Consider the following 19,022-nt stretch of genomic DNA (forward strand, 5'->3'; position numbering starts at 1 on the left):
CTTCCTCTGCTTATTGATTTAAATAAAAGGAGCATTGAAAAAGCAGAGAAACAAGAAAGGTGGAAGAGCTGATGGGATTGGGGACTTCAAATTTCACTGTGCTTATATTACAACAAAAAGAAAACCACAAACCAACAAAAGCTTAAAATCAATGGGTCCTGCCATCTGGATCAAAAAATAAACTGGTGGAGGGTGATGACTGTGGGGCCAACCATTCCCCATCTCATCAGCCCAGGAAGAATCAAACTGCCAGGCAGGGTGACCACACTGAACAACCCTCACCACTCACTCAGAGTCACAGTTAGAACCTTTTTAACTTGAAAAAAGCCCCGAAAATCATTCAAGAAAACTTCCATCTGGAGGATACATTCAGGAGCATGTTGACAGTTATTACTGTCTTGTAAACACATCCAGAACTGTATTATTTTAATCTTAGCACAATTACTAAATAAGAGCAATCACAGCTCCGAGGCAACAGAACCTCCGTGAAACACAGAAATATAACGATGACATATTTCCCTATATGAGTCCAATGACATAATTTGAGAAAATAAGATCTTAGGGGGATATTTAATACACACAAGTACATCTGTCTGTGGTTGCAGAGCACAGATAAGGCCCTCAGAGCTGCAGAGACAATAATTCCTTGCCATGGGGCCCTTCCAGCCCTGGCCAGTGCCCAGACTGTGCTGGTGCTCCAGCCCTGAGGGGCACAGGGAACATCCATCCCTCTGGGCAGCACTGCCAGGCAGGCTCTGGGCACGAGAAGCTCCTGAGAGGGGCCTGCCATGCCCACCACAGAAAGCACATTGAGGGGCAGCTTTGCCACGAAGGGATCTCATTTTTCACTATTACACCCTCAGATGGAGGAGATTTCATTGAAGCAGCAGCGTGTCCATGGATCTGTCCAGGGTAATGCTGAGCAGCCAGAGGAGCAGGAAACAGCTCCTGATCTCACAGTCCTGCACAACTCCAGCTGCACAGTGGGAGCAGAAGGGGAGAAGACAGTGGCAGAAAATCCCACCATATCCAAGGCTACCAACACAACCCCCCAGGAATTCCTCCTGCCCTGCTGATCTCTGTGCCCCACACAGTGGATCCCTGGCACAGGACACATCCCCACATCCCCTGCCACCCTCCCACTGCCCTGCTCTGATTGCTGCCTCAGTCTGGGTTATTGATTCCTGGAGCTCTGCCCTGGCAGAGCCACCCCTGCCCGTCCCAAGAGCTGCGTGGCATCGACTCTGCCACAAGCACAGACTCCTGCAATGGCTTCAACAGCCCTTGTGGCCACTGGGCTGCTGGTAAGATCCCCAACACCCACAGAGAATATCAAATAGTTCTGTTGTCAGAGACAATTGCACAGGAGTGCAAAAGCTGAGTTTCAATCCCTGCAGTGCCCACCAAGGGCCTGAGTGACCCATGGCAGGAGCTGGGCAGCAGGAGGAGGTGGCACTGTGCCCTGTCCCCAACCCACACCCACTGACCCCTCAGCTGATGGTGGCTCTGGGCATTGGGAGCTGCCCAGAGTTGAACAGCCTGTGCCCCTCTCTTCTCCACAGGGACTCCTCTCTATAGTTAATGAAATGGTTTGGGTTGGAAGGATCTTAAAGCCCCTCCAGTGCCACCCCTGCCATGGGCAGGGACACCTCCCACCAGCCCAGGCTGCTCCAAGCCCTGTCCAACCTGGCCTGGGACACTCCCAGGGCTGGGGCAGCCACAGCTTCTCTGGGCACCTGTGCCAGGGCTGCCCACCCTCCCAGGGAAGAATTTCTTCCCAATATTCCACCTAAATCTACCCTTCCTCAGCTTAAAGTCATTTAGTAGTTTTCTCCAAAGTCCACACTAAAGGAAGGATCTTTATGAGCAAAGACTTGGCACAATTCCAGTCCCCAGTACTGTGTCCTGGTGCTCAAAGGTTCTATCAGCATTTTAGGATATATATAAATACAGGAAAACACAAAAACTCCCCACCCTGACACAACCTCCTCAGACCTGGACAGTCCCCAGGCCTGGAGCAAGAGCTCTGGACCCACAGCACAGAGCCAGGGAAACTCAGGAGAGCAGTGAAACGTGGGAGGGACAACCACAGTCCACATCCCCCAGGAATCAACTTGCTGCATTACCAAACTAAGGCTATAAATCACAACTGACCAAGAAATCATAACCAACCAGGTGTTCTCTCAGTTTTTAGACCCTGGACAAAGACACTGGTTAAAAAGGCCTGGAATCTCCTTTTTCCACACACCCATTCCCACACACCTCATGCTGTACCTGCATCCTGTGGCACATCCTCTGCTATCTGTCCTTCTTCACCCCACCCCACCTCCCTCCACCTGCTGCAAATGCTACTGCTCTATTCATTTGCCTTTTATGAATTACCAGCAGCACATTTCCAGTTCTTTTTTGTTGTTGGAGGTGTTATTCTCTACCCTGAACAAGGCAGGTGTTTTCAATATGCCTTCTACCAAACAACATTATGCTTGTATTTATTGATAAAATAAAATAAATCCACACAATGAGAGCCAAGGTGTTATATATAACACCATTCCTCAGTGTAAAAGATGGTGCTGCATGAGCTTTTCAGCAGGTGCAATTTCCATTTCAGCCCAGACCTGTGTGGCTAAGCTAAAGCACAATATTTTCCAGAGGAAATATCTGACAGGAAATCACTGAGAATCACCAAAAAGTACAACCCTCACTCAAAAAAACAGGGAGATGGAGAAGAAAGCAAAGCAGCAAAGCTCCTGCAGCTCCGTGTCTGTGCAGGCAGGAGGGGCAGCCCCAAGAGCAGAGGCACTGGCAGGGCTGGGGTTTGGCACCCAGAGCTGAGGTTTGCAGTGCCACAGGGTGGGCAGCTGGGCAGAGCTGCAGGGCACAGACACAGGGCCAGCACCCAAGGCCATGGCACAGGCAGGATCACACCTGTTTGCTGCACAAGACAGGGCAGCTTTCAGCCCCAGGAACTGGGATGGCCCTGGCAGCACGGAGTGGGCAGGGGACACTGCTGTCCCCTGTCCCCACCAGCTCTGGGCACGGGGCACCCAGCTCTGGGCACGGGGCACCCCCGGGCTGGGGCACAGCACAGCAAGGGGCTCTTCCTTTGCCCCACACCCTCTGCTGTGCTTCAGTGAAATCAAGTCAATCAGTATCTCCTCTCCTGTCCTAAGTGAATCTGGGCAAGAATCGGATGATCCAAATTCCAGGGTAATTCAGCTTTACAAGTGCACAGAAACCTGAAGCTTTTGCTGCCAAACAACTCTCAAGGCTTTCAGCAGCCTCTGGAATTCTTTGTGTTTTGCTATCACCTGGTTACATCTCCGCAGACAACAATTTAAAGCCCTTCATCTCCATCCCTGCAGGCCCCATTCCCAGGCAGGGAGCCCAAAAGCTGCTCCACAGTCCCTGTGTCAGACCCAGGTCACAAACAGACCCCACTGTGGGTAAAGCTGTTTCTGCTGCTTCTTATCTCTCCCTCCACAGGGGGAGCAGGGCTGTCTGAAGCATTTATGAGCCTTAGCAGACCTCCTTTGCAGCTGAAATTCATTCCCTTTGGGGATGCAATGGCTGCCTGGAAAGCCCATTGCAGAGGTGAGAGGATACATGGAAACCTCTCTACAACCTCTGTCTCCTCCTGGGTGATCCCCTCTCCCACCAGCAAACTTCCTCCTGAGTGATCCCCTTTTCCACTGAGGGACAAAACTGAGGCCAAACAGCTGCAAATCTGCACATCCAGTCTCCTGACCTGGAAAGAACAAAGCTCTGGAGCAGCCCCTCCCTGTGGAAGAGACCTGGGGCCACAGCACAGACCTGCCCAGAGGACACCACTGCCTTCCTGAACTGCACCTCAGCAGCCCAGAAGTTTGACATCTGTGGCTGTGGGAATTCTGCCCCTGGTTCCAAGTGAGATGTGTTAGCTGGGACCTGAAATTTGCTCACTCATTAAAAAGACACAATAATTCCCTCCACGGGGCTGAACTTGCCCGAGTCACGTGTTCAAGAACAAATGTTAAATGAAGAGAGAGGTGGAAAATGGGAGCAAGAAGCTAAAGCTCTTTCCTGCCCAGGGAGGGGTGGGCTCAGGGGATAATGCTACTACATCCATGCACAGTCGGTGCTGAAAATGTGCCCTGAGGCTGCTGTTTGTGACCCAGGGCACCCACCAGGCTGTGCACCCTCTCAGTGCCCAGTTCCAGAGGCACAGGACTCTGGTTTAGTATTTTATGAGAGTTTTCTTGCTTACATCTTGTATTCAAAATGATTTAGTCAGAAGATGCCTTTTTCTGGATAATATGACAGCTAATTCCCACTTATCCTATTGAAAGGATACAATTGAAATGGATGCGACAATAAAACTAATGGTTAATGTGATTGTTATTGATCATTTGCCACTTTATAAATGAATGGCCCGTGAGCTAAATGGGGAAGGAAAACAGTGCCACATATTGCCTGTTTCTCAGCAGTGAGAGACTGGAGAGCTCATCGGGGAATCCACGTAAAGCTGAACCTCAGCACGTTGTTAGAACCACAGTGAGTCCTGACCATCAGGTCTGTTCACTCCCACCTACCTTTTCAGCTGACTGGGCAGTGCCAAAAAATATTGGAATGAAGGCAAGCCATACTATACAGGTAGTGTACATAGTGAATCCAATGGGTTTGGCTTCATTAAAATTCTCTGGGACACCCCGAGTCTTGATGGCATAGACAGTACACGTCACCATGAGCAGAATGCTATAACCCAAGGAACAAATGATTTGTAGATCCGTAATGTCACATTTGAGAACTCCTCTGGCCTGGTCGGGGTTCATAGTTTTCTGCTCATCATAATCTATGATGATGTTGGGTGGGTCAACGGCAAACCAAATGAAGACCCCCAGGAGCTGGACGGATATCAGGCTGGACGTGATGGCCAGCTGGGAGGTGGGGCTGATGAGCCTGGGCGCCGTCACCGACTTCTTGCCCTGCTCGAAGATGCGGTAGATGCGGTTGGTCTTGGTGAGCAGCGCGGCGTAGCTGATGCACATGCCCAGCCCCAGGAAGATCCTGCGGAAGGAGCACACGGCCACGTCGGGCTTGGCGATCATCAGGAAGGTGATGATGTAGCACAGGAAGATGCCCGTCAGCAGCACGTAGCTGAGCTCCCTGCCCGAGGCGCGCACGATGGGCGTGTCGTTGTACCTGATGAAGGTGGCCATGACGAAGATGGTGGCGATGATGCCCAGCATGGCCAGGAAGACGGGGATGACGGCCCAGGGCGAGTGCCACTCCAGCTTGATGATGGGGATGGAGCGGCAGCCCGTGCGGTTCTCGTTGGGCCGCTCGTTGTAGGAGCAGAGCAGGCAGGTCACCTCGTCCGCCTGGTACTGGTACCCGTCGCAGAGCTCGCAGTGCCAGCAGCACGGCATCCCCTTCACCATCTTCTTCCTCTCGCCCGGCTTGCAGGGCAGGCTGCACACCGAGGGCGGCACCTCGCGCACGCCCCCGCCCCACTGCATGTCCTCGATCTGCGGCACAGGGACAGAGAGACACGGTTAGTCAGGGCACCGCCAGGCAGGGAAGGGGCGAGGGCCAAGGGGAACCCCGACGGAGGAAACCAATGGAGGAGCTCTCCAGGCTGCAGTTCTGCAAAAGCAGAGGGGCTGCACACGCTGCTCTCTCTGTGTGGGCTCTGATGCACAACTGTGTTTGCTGCCTTCCCTTCTCATTTCTATTAGCGGGTAATTCTGGTGGAATGACACACAATGTCAGATACAACTGCAGATGAAAACTCCTGTTTATGAGAATTGCTCAGAGCACTGCTGTGCTCGAGGGAAGGCAGCACTTACGTTCCAAGGGGCTTTCCCCAAAACTTGGGACTTCTTACCCAGACCAGAACGGTGATTTCTCATCCTGGAACTGCTACTGACCAGGTGAATATTGAAAATGAGGTGGAAATATGTTTTATACAGAGTGGGATTAGTGAGAATTCAGCAAGGTCTGCAGTCTGAGCCAGGTAAGAAACATGAAGGACAGAGAAAATGGTCACCAATGAAAACTGCAATAATTAGATAATATTTCATTTCAAAGTCACATTTGGCTTTTGAAATACCACACGTGCTTCTGGGAATGCAAATGATAAATGATTATATTAAATACAGGGAAAGTCTCACTTGTTCTGCAGGCTGGAGAATCCTGAACTCCAAAGTATGTGACAAAGGTTCCCAAGTACTGCAGAAAATTAAACTCACAAATCATTTCAAATTATGCCAGACTAAAGCCACTCACCAGTTGCCAGGAAAAAGGGGGTTTAGCATTGGAGCCCTCCTGAAATAGTCCAGACTGGAAGCACTGGGAAGTCCTGGCATTCCCAGCCCCAGTTACCAACTCAGCTGCCCAGCAGCATTTCAGTGGCTCCAACAGCTGCTCTGGGCCTGTGTGGCTTTTCCAAACATAAAACCTGATCCCCTGGGACAGATGTGAATAAGTGTTATTAAAAACAAAATTCCAGCTATTTTTCTTTAGGTCATTTAAATGCTGACAAGCTCCACTATTTTCCCTACAAGTAAAAAATTCTAAGCTGAGTTTCTCGAATCAACTGCCTTGATTATCCATGTGGACAGGATGAGTGGGGTTTGCAAGGCTTAAATTGAAGGATTAAGTTGCACTTTCCTAATTTAATTCCAAATAGAGCCTGTATCATCTTCGTTTCATACATGTGAAAAAAACAAGCCCTGAAGTCACACACTGCTCACACACCAAGAGCCTCTCAGTGAATGCTGTAAAATAATCTCTCCATAACAGACATGCCAGAGCTCTGCTCCTGCCTGGGAAACTTCATTAACCTTCAATGCTCTGGAAAAGAGAAAGAGCCCCGGACCCTCCTTTCATGCTGAGCTGAAGGTGTGCAGCCTGCAGGAGGCAAAGGAATGCTGATGATTAAGGGAATACAAGGACTCATTTCTTGCACTGCAAAAGTGGAGTTTGGTCTTACTGGAAGTGGAAGGAGCCAGGAAATCCATTTCCATGCCCAGACTGCTCCAAGACAGTGGAGCCAAGCCCTTCCACCTGGGGGAATGCCTGGTGGGAGAGCTGGAATGGGCTGGCACTGCCCCTGGCACCTCCTCCCTGCAGAGGCACAGACGGGTCGGTGTAAAGGGACAGTGAGGAAAGAGAACCAGGGCTGAGGTTGCTGACCCCTAAAGCAGGTGTGAAAAGTCCACTGCAATTCCTTAAAAACCAGCTAAGTGACCCTCTGCTGCCTCATTTACTCTCCTTATTCCCTGGTTTGTATTTTGCCCTTTTCAAGGATGGACTCAGACAGGTAATGACAACTTACCTGGGTTTTTATACCTAGAGAGTGAGACATTGATCCAGTCCAGAGCCTCTATTTTCTATCATAACTATTAAACACAGACATTATTTGATGCCCCTTTTCCCACAGATATCAATATGAAATGAGAACATCATCCCAACTGCTCAGATTTTGATCCAGTCTGCAGCAGTGAAATGCTTTTCCCCAATTTTCCACATTAATATCTTCAGAGCCACAGACTGAATAATGTGTTATCATATCCCTGCTTCCTCTTCTGGCCACAAAAGGATGAATTTCCATATTCTCAAATGTATTCTATGGCATTGCTGGAGCTTGGGACAGCCTCGAGGTACTTTATTCTGCACAGATACTGTGTGCAAAGAGATAAATAGAAGATCAGGTAAAATTGTGCAAAGTCCTTTTTCTGGCCTCCTGGAGAGACACCCCGAGAACTCATCACTGGCCTTGGAATGATTTGCAGAGTTCTGCTGTTTCTGAGAAAAATAACGATGTGAAGAGCCTGTGAGGGGATGTGCTGGGCACCAGCACCTGCACTGGGAGGTGAGAACCTCAGTCAGACTAGAGACACTTCACCTCCCAGAAAAGAGTAATTTTGAAAGAAAATTTGTCACTAAGTGCCACATCTGCACATCTGTACCTCTAAGGATGGCCTGAAAGTGCTACTCACAGTGTACAGAGCAGGAAGCAAGACATTTCATAAACCATGAGAACATATTCTTGTAATTAATACAAAAATTGTTTGGGTTTTTTTTTGTTTGGGCATTTTTTTAATGTGGGAACTTCCATTTCAGTCCTATATCAAACTGGCACACAGAGGATAATGGAATTTACTTTTCCCAAGCCAACACCACCTCCAGAGGCAGCTGGACATGGAGTACTCACAGGGAGCCAACAATTCCATATCTTGAGTTCAGCACCTGACCAGGTCAGTGCTGAGGGACACAATGAGCTCCTCTCCAGGGCAATTCTGCTGGATTTGGGGAGGATGCAAAACCTGAACTGCACCACGTGCTGCAGACACGTGTCTAATGTCCTGCAAAGTCTCATATTTACCCATCACCTGCCCACTGACATCAAGTGGCACATCTGCAACAGCACCATAAGGAGGCTGTGGCAGTTCAGGCACTGCTGAACTGATGGGATCGATGGGAAAACCTGTAAACCACAACTGGTTCAAAAGAGGTGATGGAAGCAGAGCTTCAAAGCTGGCCCTGCTCCAGGGGGTCAGCAGAGCCTCTGTGGGGCATAAGGGTTGGCCCTGGCAGCTGAGCAGGGAAGGGAAAAACCAGACACTGAAACAAAATAGAAAGAAAGAAAGGAAGAAACAAAAGCAAAAAGAAAAGCAAAAGATTCCCCCCACCCCGGGGCAAGGCAGCAGCACCTCAGTCAGGGGTTAACTCTGACTCTTTTTCTCCCAAGCTCTCCCAACTCCCACGTGTGGCCCAGTTCCTAAATGCCCAGAGCCAGAAGGATGGCATCCATTTCCAATATAAATTCTCATTATGTTCACTACAGAACAAACATTAAGCAGAAATGCTTAGTCTGTCTCATAAGGCCTAATGTAATTGTTCATTTTAATGAATAAAGTAACTCAATAGAAGTGTATAATTCAAACATTGCTGCTTTTCTTCCCACTGCCACAAACATTCCCCTAATAAGCCATTTGTTCTGAACTTAATTGTTTCATGCAATGTTTGATTAAAATAAAAATCAGTACAAAAATAATTACATTAGTGGTAATTAACCTACTTGGGGAAGAAAATAGCCATGTTCCCAGATATGATTTTCATAACAAGAGTGCCATTAATTTCCCAGACACATCAGGGCACAAGGAGGAGGATTGGGCTCGGATTTATTGCCACTCTCCACACTGCAGCTCCTACCTCAGCACTTCAAACATTTGTGTACATTCCACTTTGCAGGCAGCAATATTTGCATGACTCAGCTCTTAGGGCTCAGCTATTAATGTCTTGTAATTAGTTTTTAAATCCAGGGGTTTACCATGATAATGGTTTTAAGCTAAGAATTTGTCAACAACACACCATCAACAGAGTCTTCTGCAGAATATGGACTGAAATCCCTTCAAGAGATAACAGTGATAAGGCAGAGAGGATGCAAAGCTGCTCCAGTAACTGGCTCAGGTTTCCCCTTAGACTGTAACTCACTTCACTTCCCTGCCTGCAGGATCCACAGGAAAGCCCTGAGAGAGCCCAGAGTCTGGAGGGGATGGAGGCAAAACACTCCCAGAGCTGCTGCCAGAGCACCTGTGCTGGGCAGGGATGCTGTGGCAGACCCTGGGCACCCCAACCCACCCCAGGGCACCCCAGTCCAGCCCTGGGCAGAGCAGCTCACCCTCCCTCACAACAGCTGTTTGTCCTCCCTACTTCAGTTCTGTTCCGTGGGCAATTATCCTTGGGGAGGTGGGGCACCATCCAGTGCCACCTCCTGGCACCATCCAGTGCCACCTCCTGGCACCATCCAGTGTCACCTCCTGGCACCATCCAGTGTCACCTCCTGGCACCAACCAGTGCCACCTTCTGGCACCATCCAGTGCCACCTTCTGGCACCATCCAGTGCCACCTCCTGGCACCAGCCAGTGCCATCTCCTGGCACCAGGGACGAGGCCCCTCAGTGTATCTGCCTGACAAACAGCAGTCAAACGTCCTGGTGTGTATTTTGTCCTGGTTTCTCCTGCTGCTGCCCGTCCAGTTTCTGCCCTCGTGGCACAGCAGCCACTGAGTCTTGTCCCTAAACACACACCAACCAAGCAAACTGCACCTTTCTAGTTGAAAATAATGGAAACTCGTCACTTCTCAAAGGCTGCCAGGAACAAACCCTGCAATTTTTCACTGTCAGACAAACCAGAAATGCTGTAGGAAAATGGTGCTGACATTCCATAATGCCAGAGCTTCATCTTCCCACCTGCTGCTTCAGCCCCTGGTTAAGGAGAAAGGTGCCCCCAGGATCAGCCTCCCCCAGGACTGCTCAGCTCCACTTTGGGACTCTCATCAGTGCTGGATCCCAGTGCCCTCAGGGCTGGAACTCCACCGAGTCACTGGGGACCAGTGATGGCTGGAACTGCAATACAGAGCTCAGGCCTGGGGTTTCCTCCAGTAACAAAACCCATTTCACATTAACACCTTTAATCCCTTCAGGGCCATCAGAGAGAGGCTCCCTCCTGCTCTCCTCTTCTCCCACTGAACCTTCAGCTGGACAAAATCATGGAATCCCTGAGGCTGGCAAAGCCCTCCCAGCCCCTGGAGCCCACCCTGTGCCTGATGCCCACCTTGGCAAAGCCCTCCCAGCCCATGGAGCCCACCCTGTGCCCAATGCCCACCTTGGCAAAGCCCTCCCAGCCCCTGGAGCCCACCCTGTGCCTGATGCCCACCTTGGCAAAGCCCTCCCAGCCCCTGGAGCCCACCCTGTGCCCGATGCCCACCTTGGCAAAGCCCTCCCAGCCCATGGAGCCCACCCTGTGCCCAATGCCCACCTTGTCCCCCAGCCCAGAGCACTGAGAGCCTCAGCCAGTCCTGCCTTGGGCACCTCCAGGGCTGGGCACTCCAAACCTCCCTGGGCAGCCCCAGCCAAGGCTGAGCACCCTTTCCATGGAAAGAATTCCTTCTTGCAGTGAGGGGCCCAGACTGGACACTCGAGGTGCCCCTCACCACTGCACATCACACTCTGTCTCATTCCATTTAACACCTTTAATTAATTATGGTTGCAAACTTCAACCAGTCCTATCACTTTTGTTCCCACCCTGCAACTCCTCTTTGGTGATCTCACAACAAGCAGTTCTTAACCCTCATTTATTTTTGTCTTTCTACTCTTACTTTGCCTTTCACTTAATATTTGTCATCATTTTTTACCACCTTCACCTGCTTTACACCAGCAGCAACTTCCACTGAGCACTTCCAGTACCATCTTTAATGAGATTCCAGGGCTATTTGTTCTACAATAAAGCAAGGACATTTCTAGCCCAACACTGATGTAGAGAAAGATGCTTCATCCACAGTTTTTGCAAAAATGCTTATTATCATGCATTTCTGTTGACACCCAATAAAACCGAATATTAATTATTTTAATGCTTCTGTATCTGCCCACAGCTTTGTGTTGTCCTCTCCCTAATGGCAGGGGTGGCCCACGCACCTTCAGCACTCACCCTGCAACCCCTGCCTAACATTGTTTAATTAAAAAAGAGCATGTGCTTCCAAATGTGCCTTTATAACACAAAATTCTCGTCTCTTTAAATTGATAGGTTAGAGCAAAACTGTCTTCTGAAAGCAGAGCTAATCCAAGGAGATTTTATATCCTGTGGTGGCTTCGAGTGAGAGAAGACTTGAATCTCCACAGGATCCCAGGCTGGCTTGGCTGGAAGGGACTTTAAAGCTCATCTCGTTCCACTCCCTGCAGGGACACCTCCCACCAGCCCAGGCTGCTCCAAGCCCTGTCCAGCCTGGCCTTGGACACTCCCAGGGATGGGACAGCCAGAGCTGCCCTGGCATACAGAGGGTTTTGTTGAGCAGGGTGATGAGAAGCCCCAGTCCCAAGTGGCAGAGCCCATAAAACAGCTCCACACAAGGGCACAGCAGCAGCTCAGCCCTTCAGCAGCTGAACTCAACTGTTCAAATGCCTGTTTCTCACACATTCATAACACTCCACAGCTGGCAAGTTTAAGGCCTAAATCACAAGGCTGGGTGACAATGACCCACCTAGAAGCAACTCCAGGAATTCTGATTTTTTTCTTGAAAACTCCTTTTCAGTGTTATTTTTCATGGGACAGCTGTGATCTGGCCTTACCTAATGCTTGAGGAAAGGATTGGTCCTTTATCTCTCTTATAGGGCAATAACTTCTAATTGTTTTCTGTTATTTATGCTTGTGAAAAGTTCTGCTTCTGCCAAATCCAATGCACAACCTCCAAAGCAGAAAGGGCACTGGAGAGATGACCCAAAGGGTGTGTGTGGAACTGGGACAGCGTTTCTCCTCCAGTGCCTGCCAACTCAGAATGTTTGCATTTCCTTATCCTACTAATTCCCAGGCTCATTCAAACCCCAGTGCTTTCCAGGCAAATTATTTGGTCCCATTTTCCCTTTCTACAGCACCAGCCTCAGAGGCTCAGGAGTTTTCTCTTCCCATCTCATGTGCAGAGTGACACGTGGGCAAGGAAGGGACAGGAAGGAAACCTGGAATTGTGAGGGGAACTCAGAGCCCAGCCCATGCAGGCCAAATTAGATTGCTGCAGTGATATTACTAATGTTAAATTATCCTGCTCAGGTTATACTCAGCCAATTTGGCCCTAAAGAACTGTAGATGTACAGGGAATATTAGGGGTGGCTGATGAGACTTTAATTGCACCACACTTGGGGCCAGGAGTCCCTCAATGCCATGGCCACGTCCTGCTGGGATGGACTGGGGAGAGGAAGGGGAGATGGAAAGAGAGGAGGTTTAGACCAGAGAATAGGAAGAAATCCTTCCCTGTGAGGGTGGGCAGGCCCTGGCACAGGGTGCCCAGAGCAGCTGTGGCTGCCCCATCCATGGGAGTGGGAAGACACCAGTTCCATGTGCCCAGACCTGGCACGTCCCAGCAGGCAGAGGAAAGAGAAAAACCCAGTGGTGAAGGTTGAAACAGAGCATAATTCCATGGATTTAGTATCTAAATTAATACCAGCCCTCCAATCACTCCCTGCCTATAACAATAATGTTATTGGTCTGCTTGAAATTCCACTAAATTCTTTCAAAAAGAATAAAAATCAAAGCTCTTTTATTTTTTTTTCTGTTTTTAAATTACCCTTGCAAAACTAAGGAACGTTGTGCCTTATCACAGTTTTGCACACCAGAGCAACAATAACACAACATTTTGCTTCCCCTCCCAGAAAGTCAAGAAGGACTAGAGCTGGTATCTTCTTCCCTCCAGGAACATTTCACTGCAGGACACATTCTGAGGTGAGCAACTGCCTTCCAGTGCAGGGAATTGTCTCCCCATGAACAGGGTAAGACATTCAGGAAGATCCTGGAGAGCATCCCAGTCACAGAATCACAGAATCAGTTGAGATCATCAAGTCCATCATCTGAGATCATCAAGTCCAACCCTTGGTCCAACTCCACCTTGACTACCAGATCATGGCACTCAGTGCCACGTCCAGTCTCATCTTAAAAACCTCCAGGGATGGGGAATCCACCCCCTCCCTGGGCAGCCCATTCCAATGCCTGAGCACTCTCTCTGCAAAGAATTTCTTCCTGGTATCCAACCTAAACCTCCCCTGGCAGAGCTTCAGCCCGTGCCCCCTTGTCCTACTGTTGGTTGCCTGAGAGAAGAGACCAATCCCCACCAGGCTACAACATCCTTTCAGGGAGTTACAGACAGTGATGGGGTGTCCCTTGAGCCTCCTCTTCTCCAGGCTGAACATCCCCAGGTCCCTCAGTCTGCTCCTCTCCCAGGGATCAGCCCAGGGGAGGGAGGACCATCAGCAAAGCTCCCAGGCCCTGCAGGAACTCAGCCTGATGTACCAGTGGCCAAGGAGAAAAGGCAGAGCCACCTTCTGCACTTGTGCTTTTGGAGGCAAAGGGCAAGATCTGTTTCAAACCTGCAAGCCCTCCAGCAGGCAGTGACAGGACAGGCTCTGCCAAATGGGGTAAAATACCTAATTCCAGGTCCCACCAGGAGGCAGCTGCTCAGATGTTCTTGTTAATGGGCAAGCCCAGCTCCTCCCCCATTAACAAGTGCAATTAACAAGTAAACACGGTTGTTTCATGGGAATCATTTTTGTGGCATTTTCATAAAAGGTACATTTTGAGTTGAGTGGAAAAGAAACAAATAAAACAGGAAAACAAAGCAAATAAAGCCTTTCCCTCAAGTTTTCAGAGCAGACTAAAGACACTTTGCAGCTGTTTATTGGGGGCCATTATTGCCCATCATGTGAATGATTAGCTGGAGACACATTAAATTCCATGTTATACTCTGATATTATAGTCCTGCCACAAACCAGGTCGATTTTCTTCAGAAATCACTATTCAGGGGCATTCAGATAGTGATTATTTTTGACCCACTCAATACATGTTCTCTGTCAGTACCTTTATGCTTTGCTTAAGTGTTAGAAATTCCAAGGGCTGTTCACATGGACCTCACGTGTGCAGAGCTTTCAATCACCCTTTGTGGGATTTCTTTCTCCTTTCTAAACCGAACAGGAACAGTCTGATAAAATTACCATCATTTCTACCCTGCTATCCTTGGCACTGGCAACTGGATGGGACCAAAATTTCCTTTTGCAAAACACAGCTGGATTATGTTTAGGACCTACAGAAACAGCTCATAGGCAGGAGCTCTCCTAGCTGGTAATACAGTATAAGAAAGGAGTTTCCATGCAGGTTTGATACATAAAAATGGAGACAAAGCAAAGCTTTGGCTGCTGTTAATGGTCACAAGACTCTTGGCATGACTGGAAGGTGCCAGCCCAAACCTGAGGCAGAGGATGTCCCAGAGCCTGCAATCCTGCCCACTGCCCCCACTGCCCTGTTTGGCACAGGGAAATCATTCCTCAGTCCCTGAGTGGAAGTCACTGTGATTTCATTTGTCCTCTGCACACAACATAATAATAAAACTTACTTTGCCCTTTGTGCCAGGATGCAATGCTGGTTTGCAGAGAACCAAGAACATCCTCTCCCACACCAGAGAAACTGCAGGAGGAGAGAAAGGAGACACCAAAGGAAGGGACAGCACAAGCACCTCAGGGCTGTCCTTGTGGCCTCCCTAGGCACAGACCTCCAGGGTGCCAACCACCACTCCCAGGACACAGGACTGCACTTGTCTTGCAAAGGAAAAGACAAAAAAGTGTCTGGTCTAGGGGCATAAACTCAGCCATTATTTTGCTGACACTTCTTGGGTTCCCCCTCTTCCACCCCCAGCCTTGGCTTGTCCCTGCCCACCCTGATGCCCACACGTCCCCTGGCACCTTCACCCTGCAGCTCATGGACAAACAGAGAGAACATTTTCATCAAACTTCCTTTGCCAGGGCAAGGATGAGACACAAATATTATAACTGGTTGTCATGCCATCTCCGTGCCCCTGGAGATGATGCCCAGCAGGAAGAGGCCCCCCCCAGTGATGGAGGTGCCAAAACTCACCCAGGCTGGGTCTTTACCACTCCAGAGCTCTGGGGGCTCTGCTGGGCTGAAACAAGGGGGAAGAAGGATGGGAACGTTTGCAGCCACAGAGCCCAGCCCAGCCCCTGAGCTTTCCCCTGCATTCCCCAGCAGGTATTCCCCTCCTGCTGGTGCAGGTGCAGCTGCTGTGTCCTGCCTTCCTGAGAAGGGAGGAGGAGAGCTCTGGGAGCAGAGCAGCTTTGGATGTGTTTTTCTCTCTATGGCTGGATGAACTTCTCCAAATACAACAAAGCACATCTGTCATTGAAGAGCCTCTTCCCATGTTTGGGTATTAAATAAAGAATATTGCACCCTCAATAACACACAAACTGACATTGTTACTCCTGCCAAAAACAACCAAACCTGTTCATTAGCCATAAAACATCCCAGCAAAGCACTTCCTCTTGAATATATTTGCTGACAAAACTGCATTAGCCACACAAACAGGATTTACAAAGATGTGCAGGAGCAAACCCAGCACCTATTTTGAAGACTGGGTGATTTGTTTTTAGTCTTCTATTCCTTGTGTTACTCATCCTCAGAGTGAGTGTGCCTGGGGCCCATGGGCATGGAAGGAAACAGCACGAGATGAAGCAGATTCTCAAGTCACCAAATCTTCTGCTACGTCATTTTTTTTGCTTTTATGAGCTCCTTACGTTCCTGTTTTCTCCCATCTTTGCACACACCTGCAATATATCTCAGAGACTCTTCCAGCCTGGTTTCCCTTAGCATTTATCTCCCTACAAACACTTTACCCTGTGACATTCTCAGACCTGGAGGAGAATTAGACATTTCTGTGCTGCCAAGAGCTGCTGCAGTTCCATTCCCCCCCTGCCTGGGGTGGTGCAGCTCAGGGTGTGTGTCACTGTCTGGGCAAAGCAGGGCAGGAGCGAAGGGGAAAGGGCATTCCATGTCCTCCCTTCCAAGTCTGAGCCAGTTTTCAGAGCCATGTGTAACATTTAACTGTTGCCTTCTTGATTCCATAGAGTAAAATCTATGTGGAAAGCCTGAACTTGCAGAATATTCATTCTCTTGTAAAAAAAACCTCCACAATTTTCATGAGTTTCAAGGGTAGAAAGTAGTTCCCACAGCTCTGGCTCTTCTCTGCTTGATTTATTTCCTAGTTCTGCACTTGGTGGGCACGGGGGTCTTTGCTCCCCTGGATGGTTCTGTTCCTCCATTCACATCCAACTTTATCAAAGCCTCCCAAAGTTCAGTTCTCAGGTACTTTCCCCCTGCCCAAAGCACCACCCTGCAGGGTTTCTGGTTCCCTCCAGACCAGGCCATGCTGCAGGAGGAGTGCCCAGGGCTCCCACCTGGCACCAGCTGCCGCAGTGCCTGTTCCAACTCCTGCCAATGGTCCATCCCTCAGCCCCGGGCTGTGTCTCTGTGGGTGGTGCTGCAGTCAGCATTGTGCTGATCCCAGAGGCTCCTGGGAACTGGCCATGCCATGCCATGCCATGCCAACTGCCTGGTACACGTGCACTGAGGGGCACCTGGACATGCTCTGAGGGTCTCTGCATTGCTACACTCACCACCTAAGACTTTTTCCAAAGAAAGGGACAAAGAAGATTACAGCATTTAGTGATCAGAGAAGCACAGAGTGGTTTAGGTAGGAAGGCACCTCAAAGATCACCTCACTGCACCCCTTGCCATGGGCAGGGACACCTCCCACCAGCCCAGGCTGCTCCAAGCCCTGTCCAGCCTGGCCTGGGACACTCCCAGGGCTGGGGCAGCCACAGCTGCTCTGGGCACCTGTGCCAGGGCCTGCCCACCCTCACAAGGAGGATTTTATTTCTAATCTAACCCTACTCTCTGTCAGTTTGAAACCATTCCCTCTTGTTCTGTCCCTCCAGGCCCTTGTAAATAGTCTCTCTCCATCTCTCTTTCGGGCTCCCTTCAGGCACTGGGAGGATGAAGTGCCATAAGTGCTTTGCTCCCTGCTGAGGTACAGAAGCAGCACTGCTGGATTCACATGGTTTCTGTCAGGTGTGTGGAGGTGGTGCCCTTATCTGAACAAAAATTACTTCCAGTAGCCATCTCTAACCCAAATGCATCAACCCCACCTGTGATGCCACAACCCCCTGGTCTGATTCCAAGAGCACTCCCTGCTCTGGCTGCAATCACAGCTGGTGAGCAGCAGCGACAGGATTCCAGCCTGCTCCTGTTCCATACACTTTGCAGACCTGCTGGAGGACTAAGGAATTAGCATATGGTCATTCAGCAGGCCAGTGGGTTGAAAAATTCCCTTCCAGTTGGCTGGAAGTTAATTCTGCAAGTTAAGATAATTAAAGGTGTTTGTGCTGGTCACGGCTGACATGAGCAATGAGAGGCTGCAGAATGTAAAGAGAGAACAAAATAAACAACATCTATTATTGCAGCCCAGCAGAGCTGCTGCCACGGTGGGCATGGGCACTGCCAGCCAAGGCAGGTGACTGGGACGTGTTTGAGGAATGCACTGATGCAATTACCCACCTTTGAACTCCTCACTGCAGCACAGACAATTTGGCTGATGGTGAGACGGGGGCTGAGCCCAGAATTGCCCAGCCATGGCCAAGAGCTGTGCAAACAGGCTGCAGATCTTTCTGGAAGGACTCTGCATTCAGCAGCACTAATGCTGTGAAAGGATTCCCATAAAGCCAAACACCCCCAGGCCAGGAGTGTGACTGTCACACGTGTCACCTGGTGACTGATGGGACACTGAAAGGTGGGTGCAGGGACAGGCCCAGGGGAGCAGAAGATGCAGAGTGTCCCCAACAGTGCCAGAAACCAACCAGACAAAACCCCATCTGCTTTGAACACACTCTGCTCCAACGAACAACAGAAAACCAAACCCCAACAACAACAAAAACCCAATGAACAGAAATCAATTTGAACAAGTTATTTTAGAAAAATACCATCTGTTGGCAGAACATTCCTGAGCATCAAACAGCGCTGAAGAGTTGTCTGGATCTAATTCCAGTTTGAATATTTTACCCCAAAAAGGCAGGTACAGCCAGGTCTCTTGCCAGCAGGTTAGACAGTTAATTACTCTCGTCACCAGCTCACTATTCATAACATTTATTTCCAGATTCCCTAACAGAGATGTTTATGGCAGTAAATTGATTAGTCTGAGCCCAAACAGATTCAGTAGGTGTTAAAGTGAGCGGGATCTGCATAAATTGCACAGAGGTTTGCAGAGTTACTTAATATATTTCTATTGGTGGGAAAAGAAGAATTGCCTCCTCTCTGTGTCAGTGCCTCTCCTGTCACCCACTCCAGCCAGGGCCACCCTCAGGGGTGAATGTCCCCCACCTTGTCCCAAGCCCAACCCTCTGAGCTGCAGGACTGTTACTCCTTAAAGCAAGATTCGTTCTTTCCCGTTTTTCCCATTCCTCTCCAACCCCGGTCTGATCCCACAGGGCCACAGCAGCTCTGGCTCCTTCCTGCCCGAGCAGGGAGTTATTGATGAGCCCCAGCCACGGCCTCGGCACAACCAGCACGAGCCAGGATTTATAGGGGCAGTTGGAGCTGTGTAACCAACGTGTTTGTGGAGCCATATTGATAATTATCAGTCCCATCCATCTTCTGGGC

General features: G+C 49.6%; 1 protein-coding gene across 4 annotated transcripts in view; it reads right to left on the reverse strand.

Moving 5' to 3' along the window:
* GRM7 (glutamate metabotropic receptor 7) overlaps positions 1-19,022 on the reverse strand; it is a 247,074-nt gene that overhangs the window by 46,387 nt on the left and 181,665 nt on the right. For 3 of the 4 annotated variants that reach the window (XM_071550185.1, XM_071550184.1, XM_071550183.1), the window contains exon 8: positions 4,569-5,504. The exons of the other annotated variant lie outside the window; for it this stretch is intronic. In XM_071550185.1, coding sequence (XP_071406286.1) covers positions 4,569-5,504 — 936 coding nt within the window. The remainder of the gene's footprint in view (positions 1-4,568; positions 5,505-19,022) is intronic. 4 annotated transcript variants of the gene reach the window in all.

This window comes from Pithys albifrons, chromosome 3, assembly GCF_047495875.1.
Source record: "Pithys albifrons albifrons isolate INPA30051 chromosome 3, PitAlb_v1, whole genome shotgun sequence".
NCBI lineage: Eukaryota > Metazoa > Chordata > Aves > Passeriformes > Thamnophilidae > Pithys > Pithys albifrons.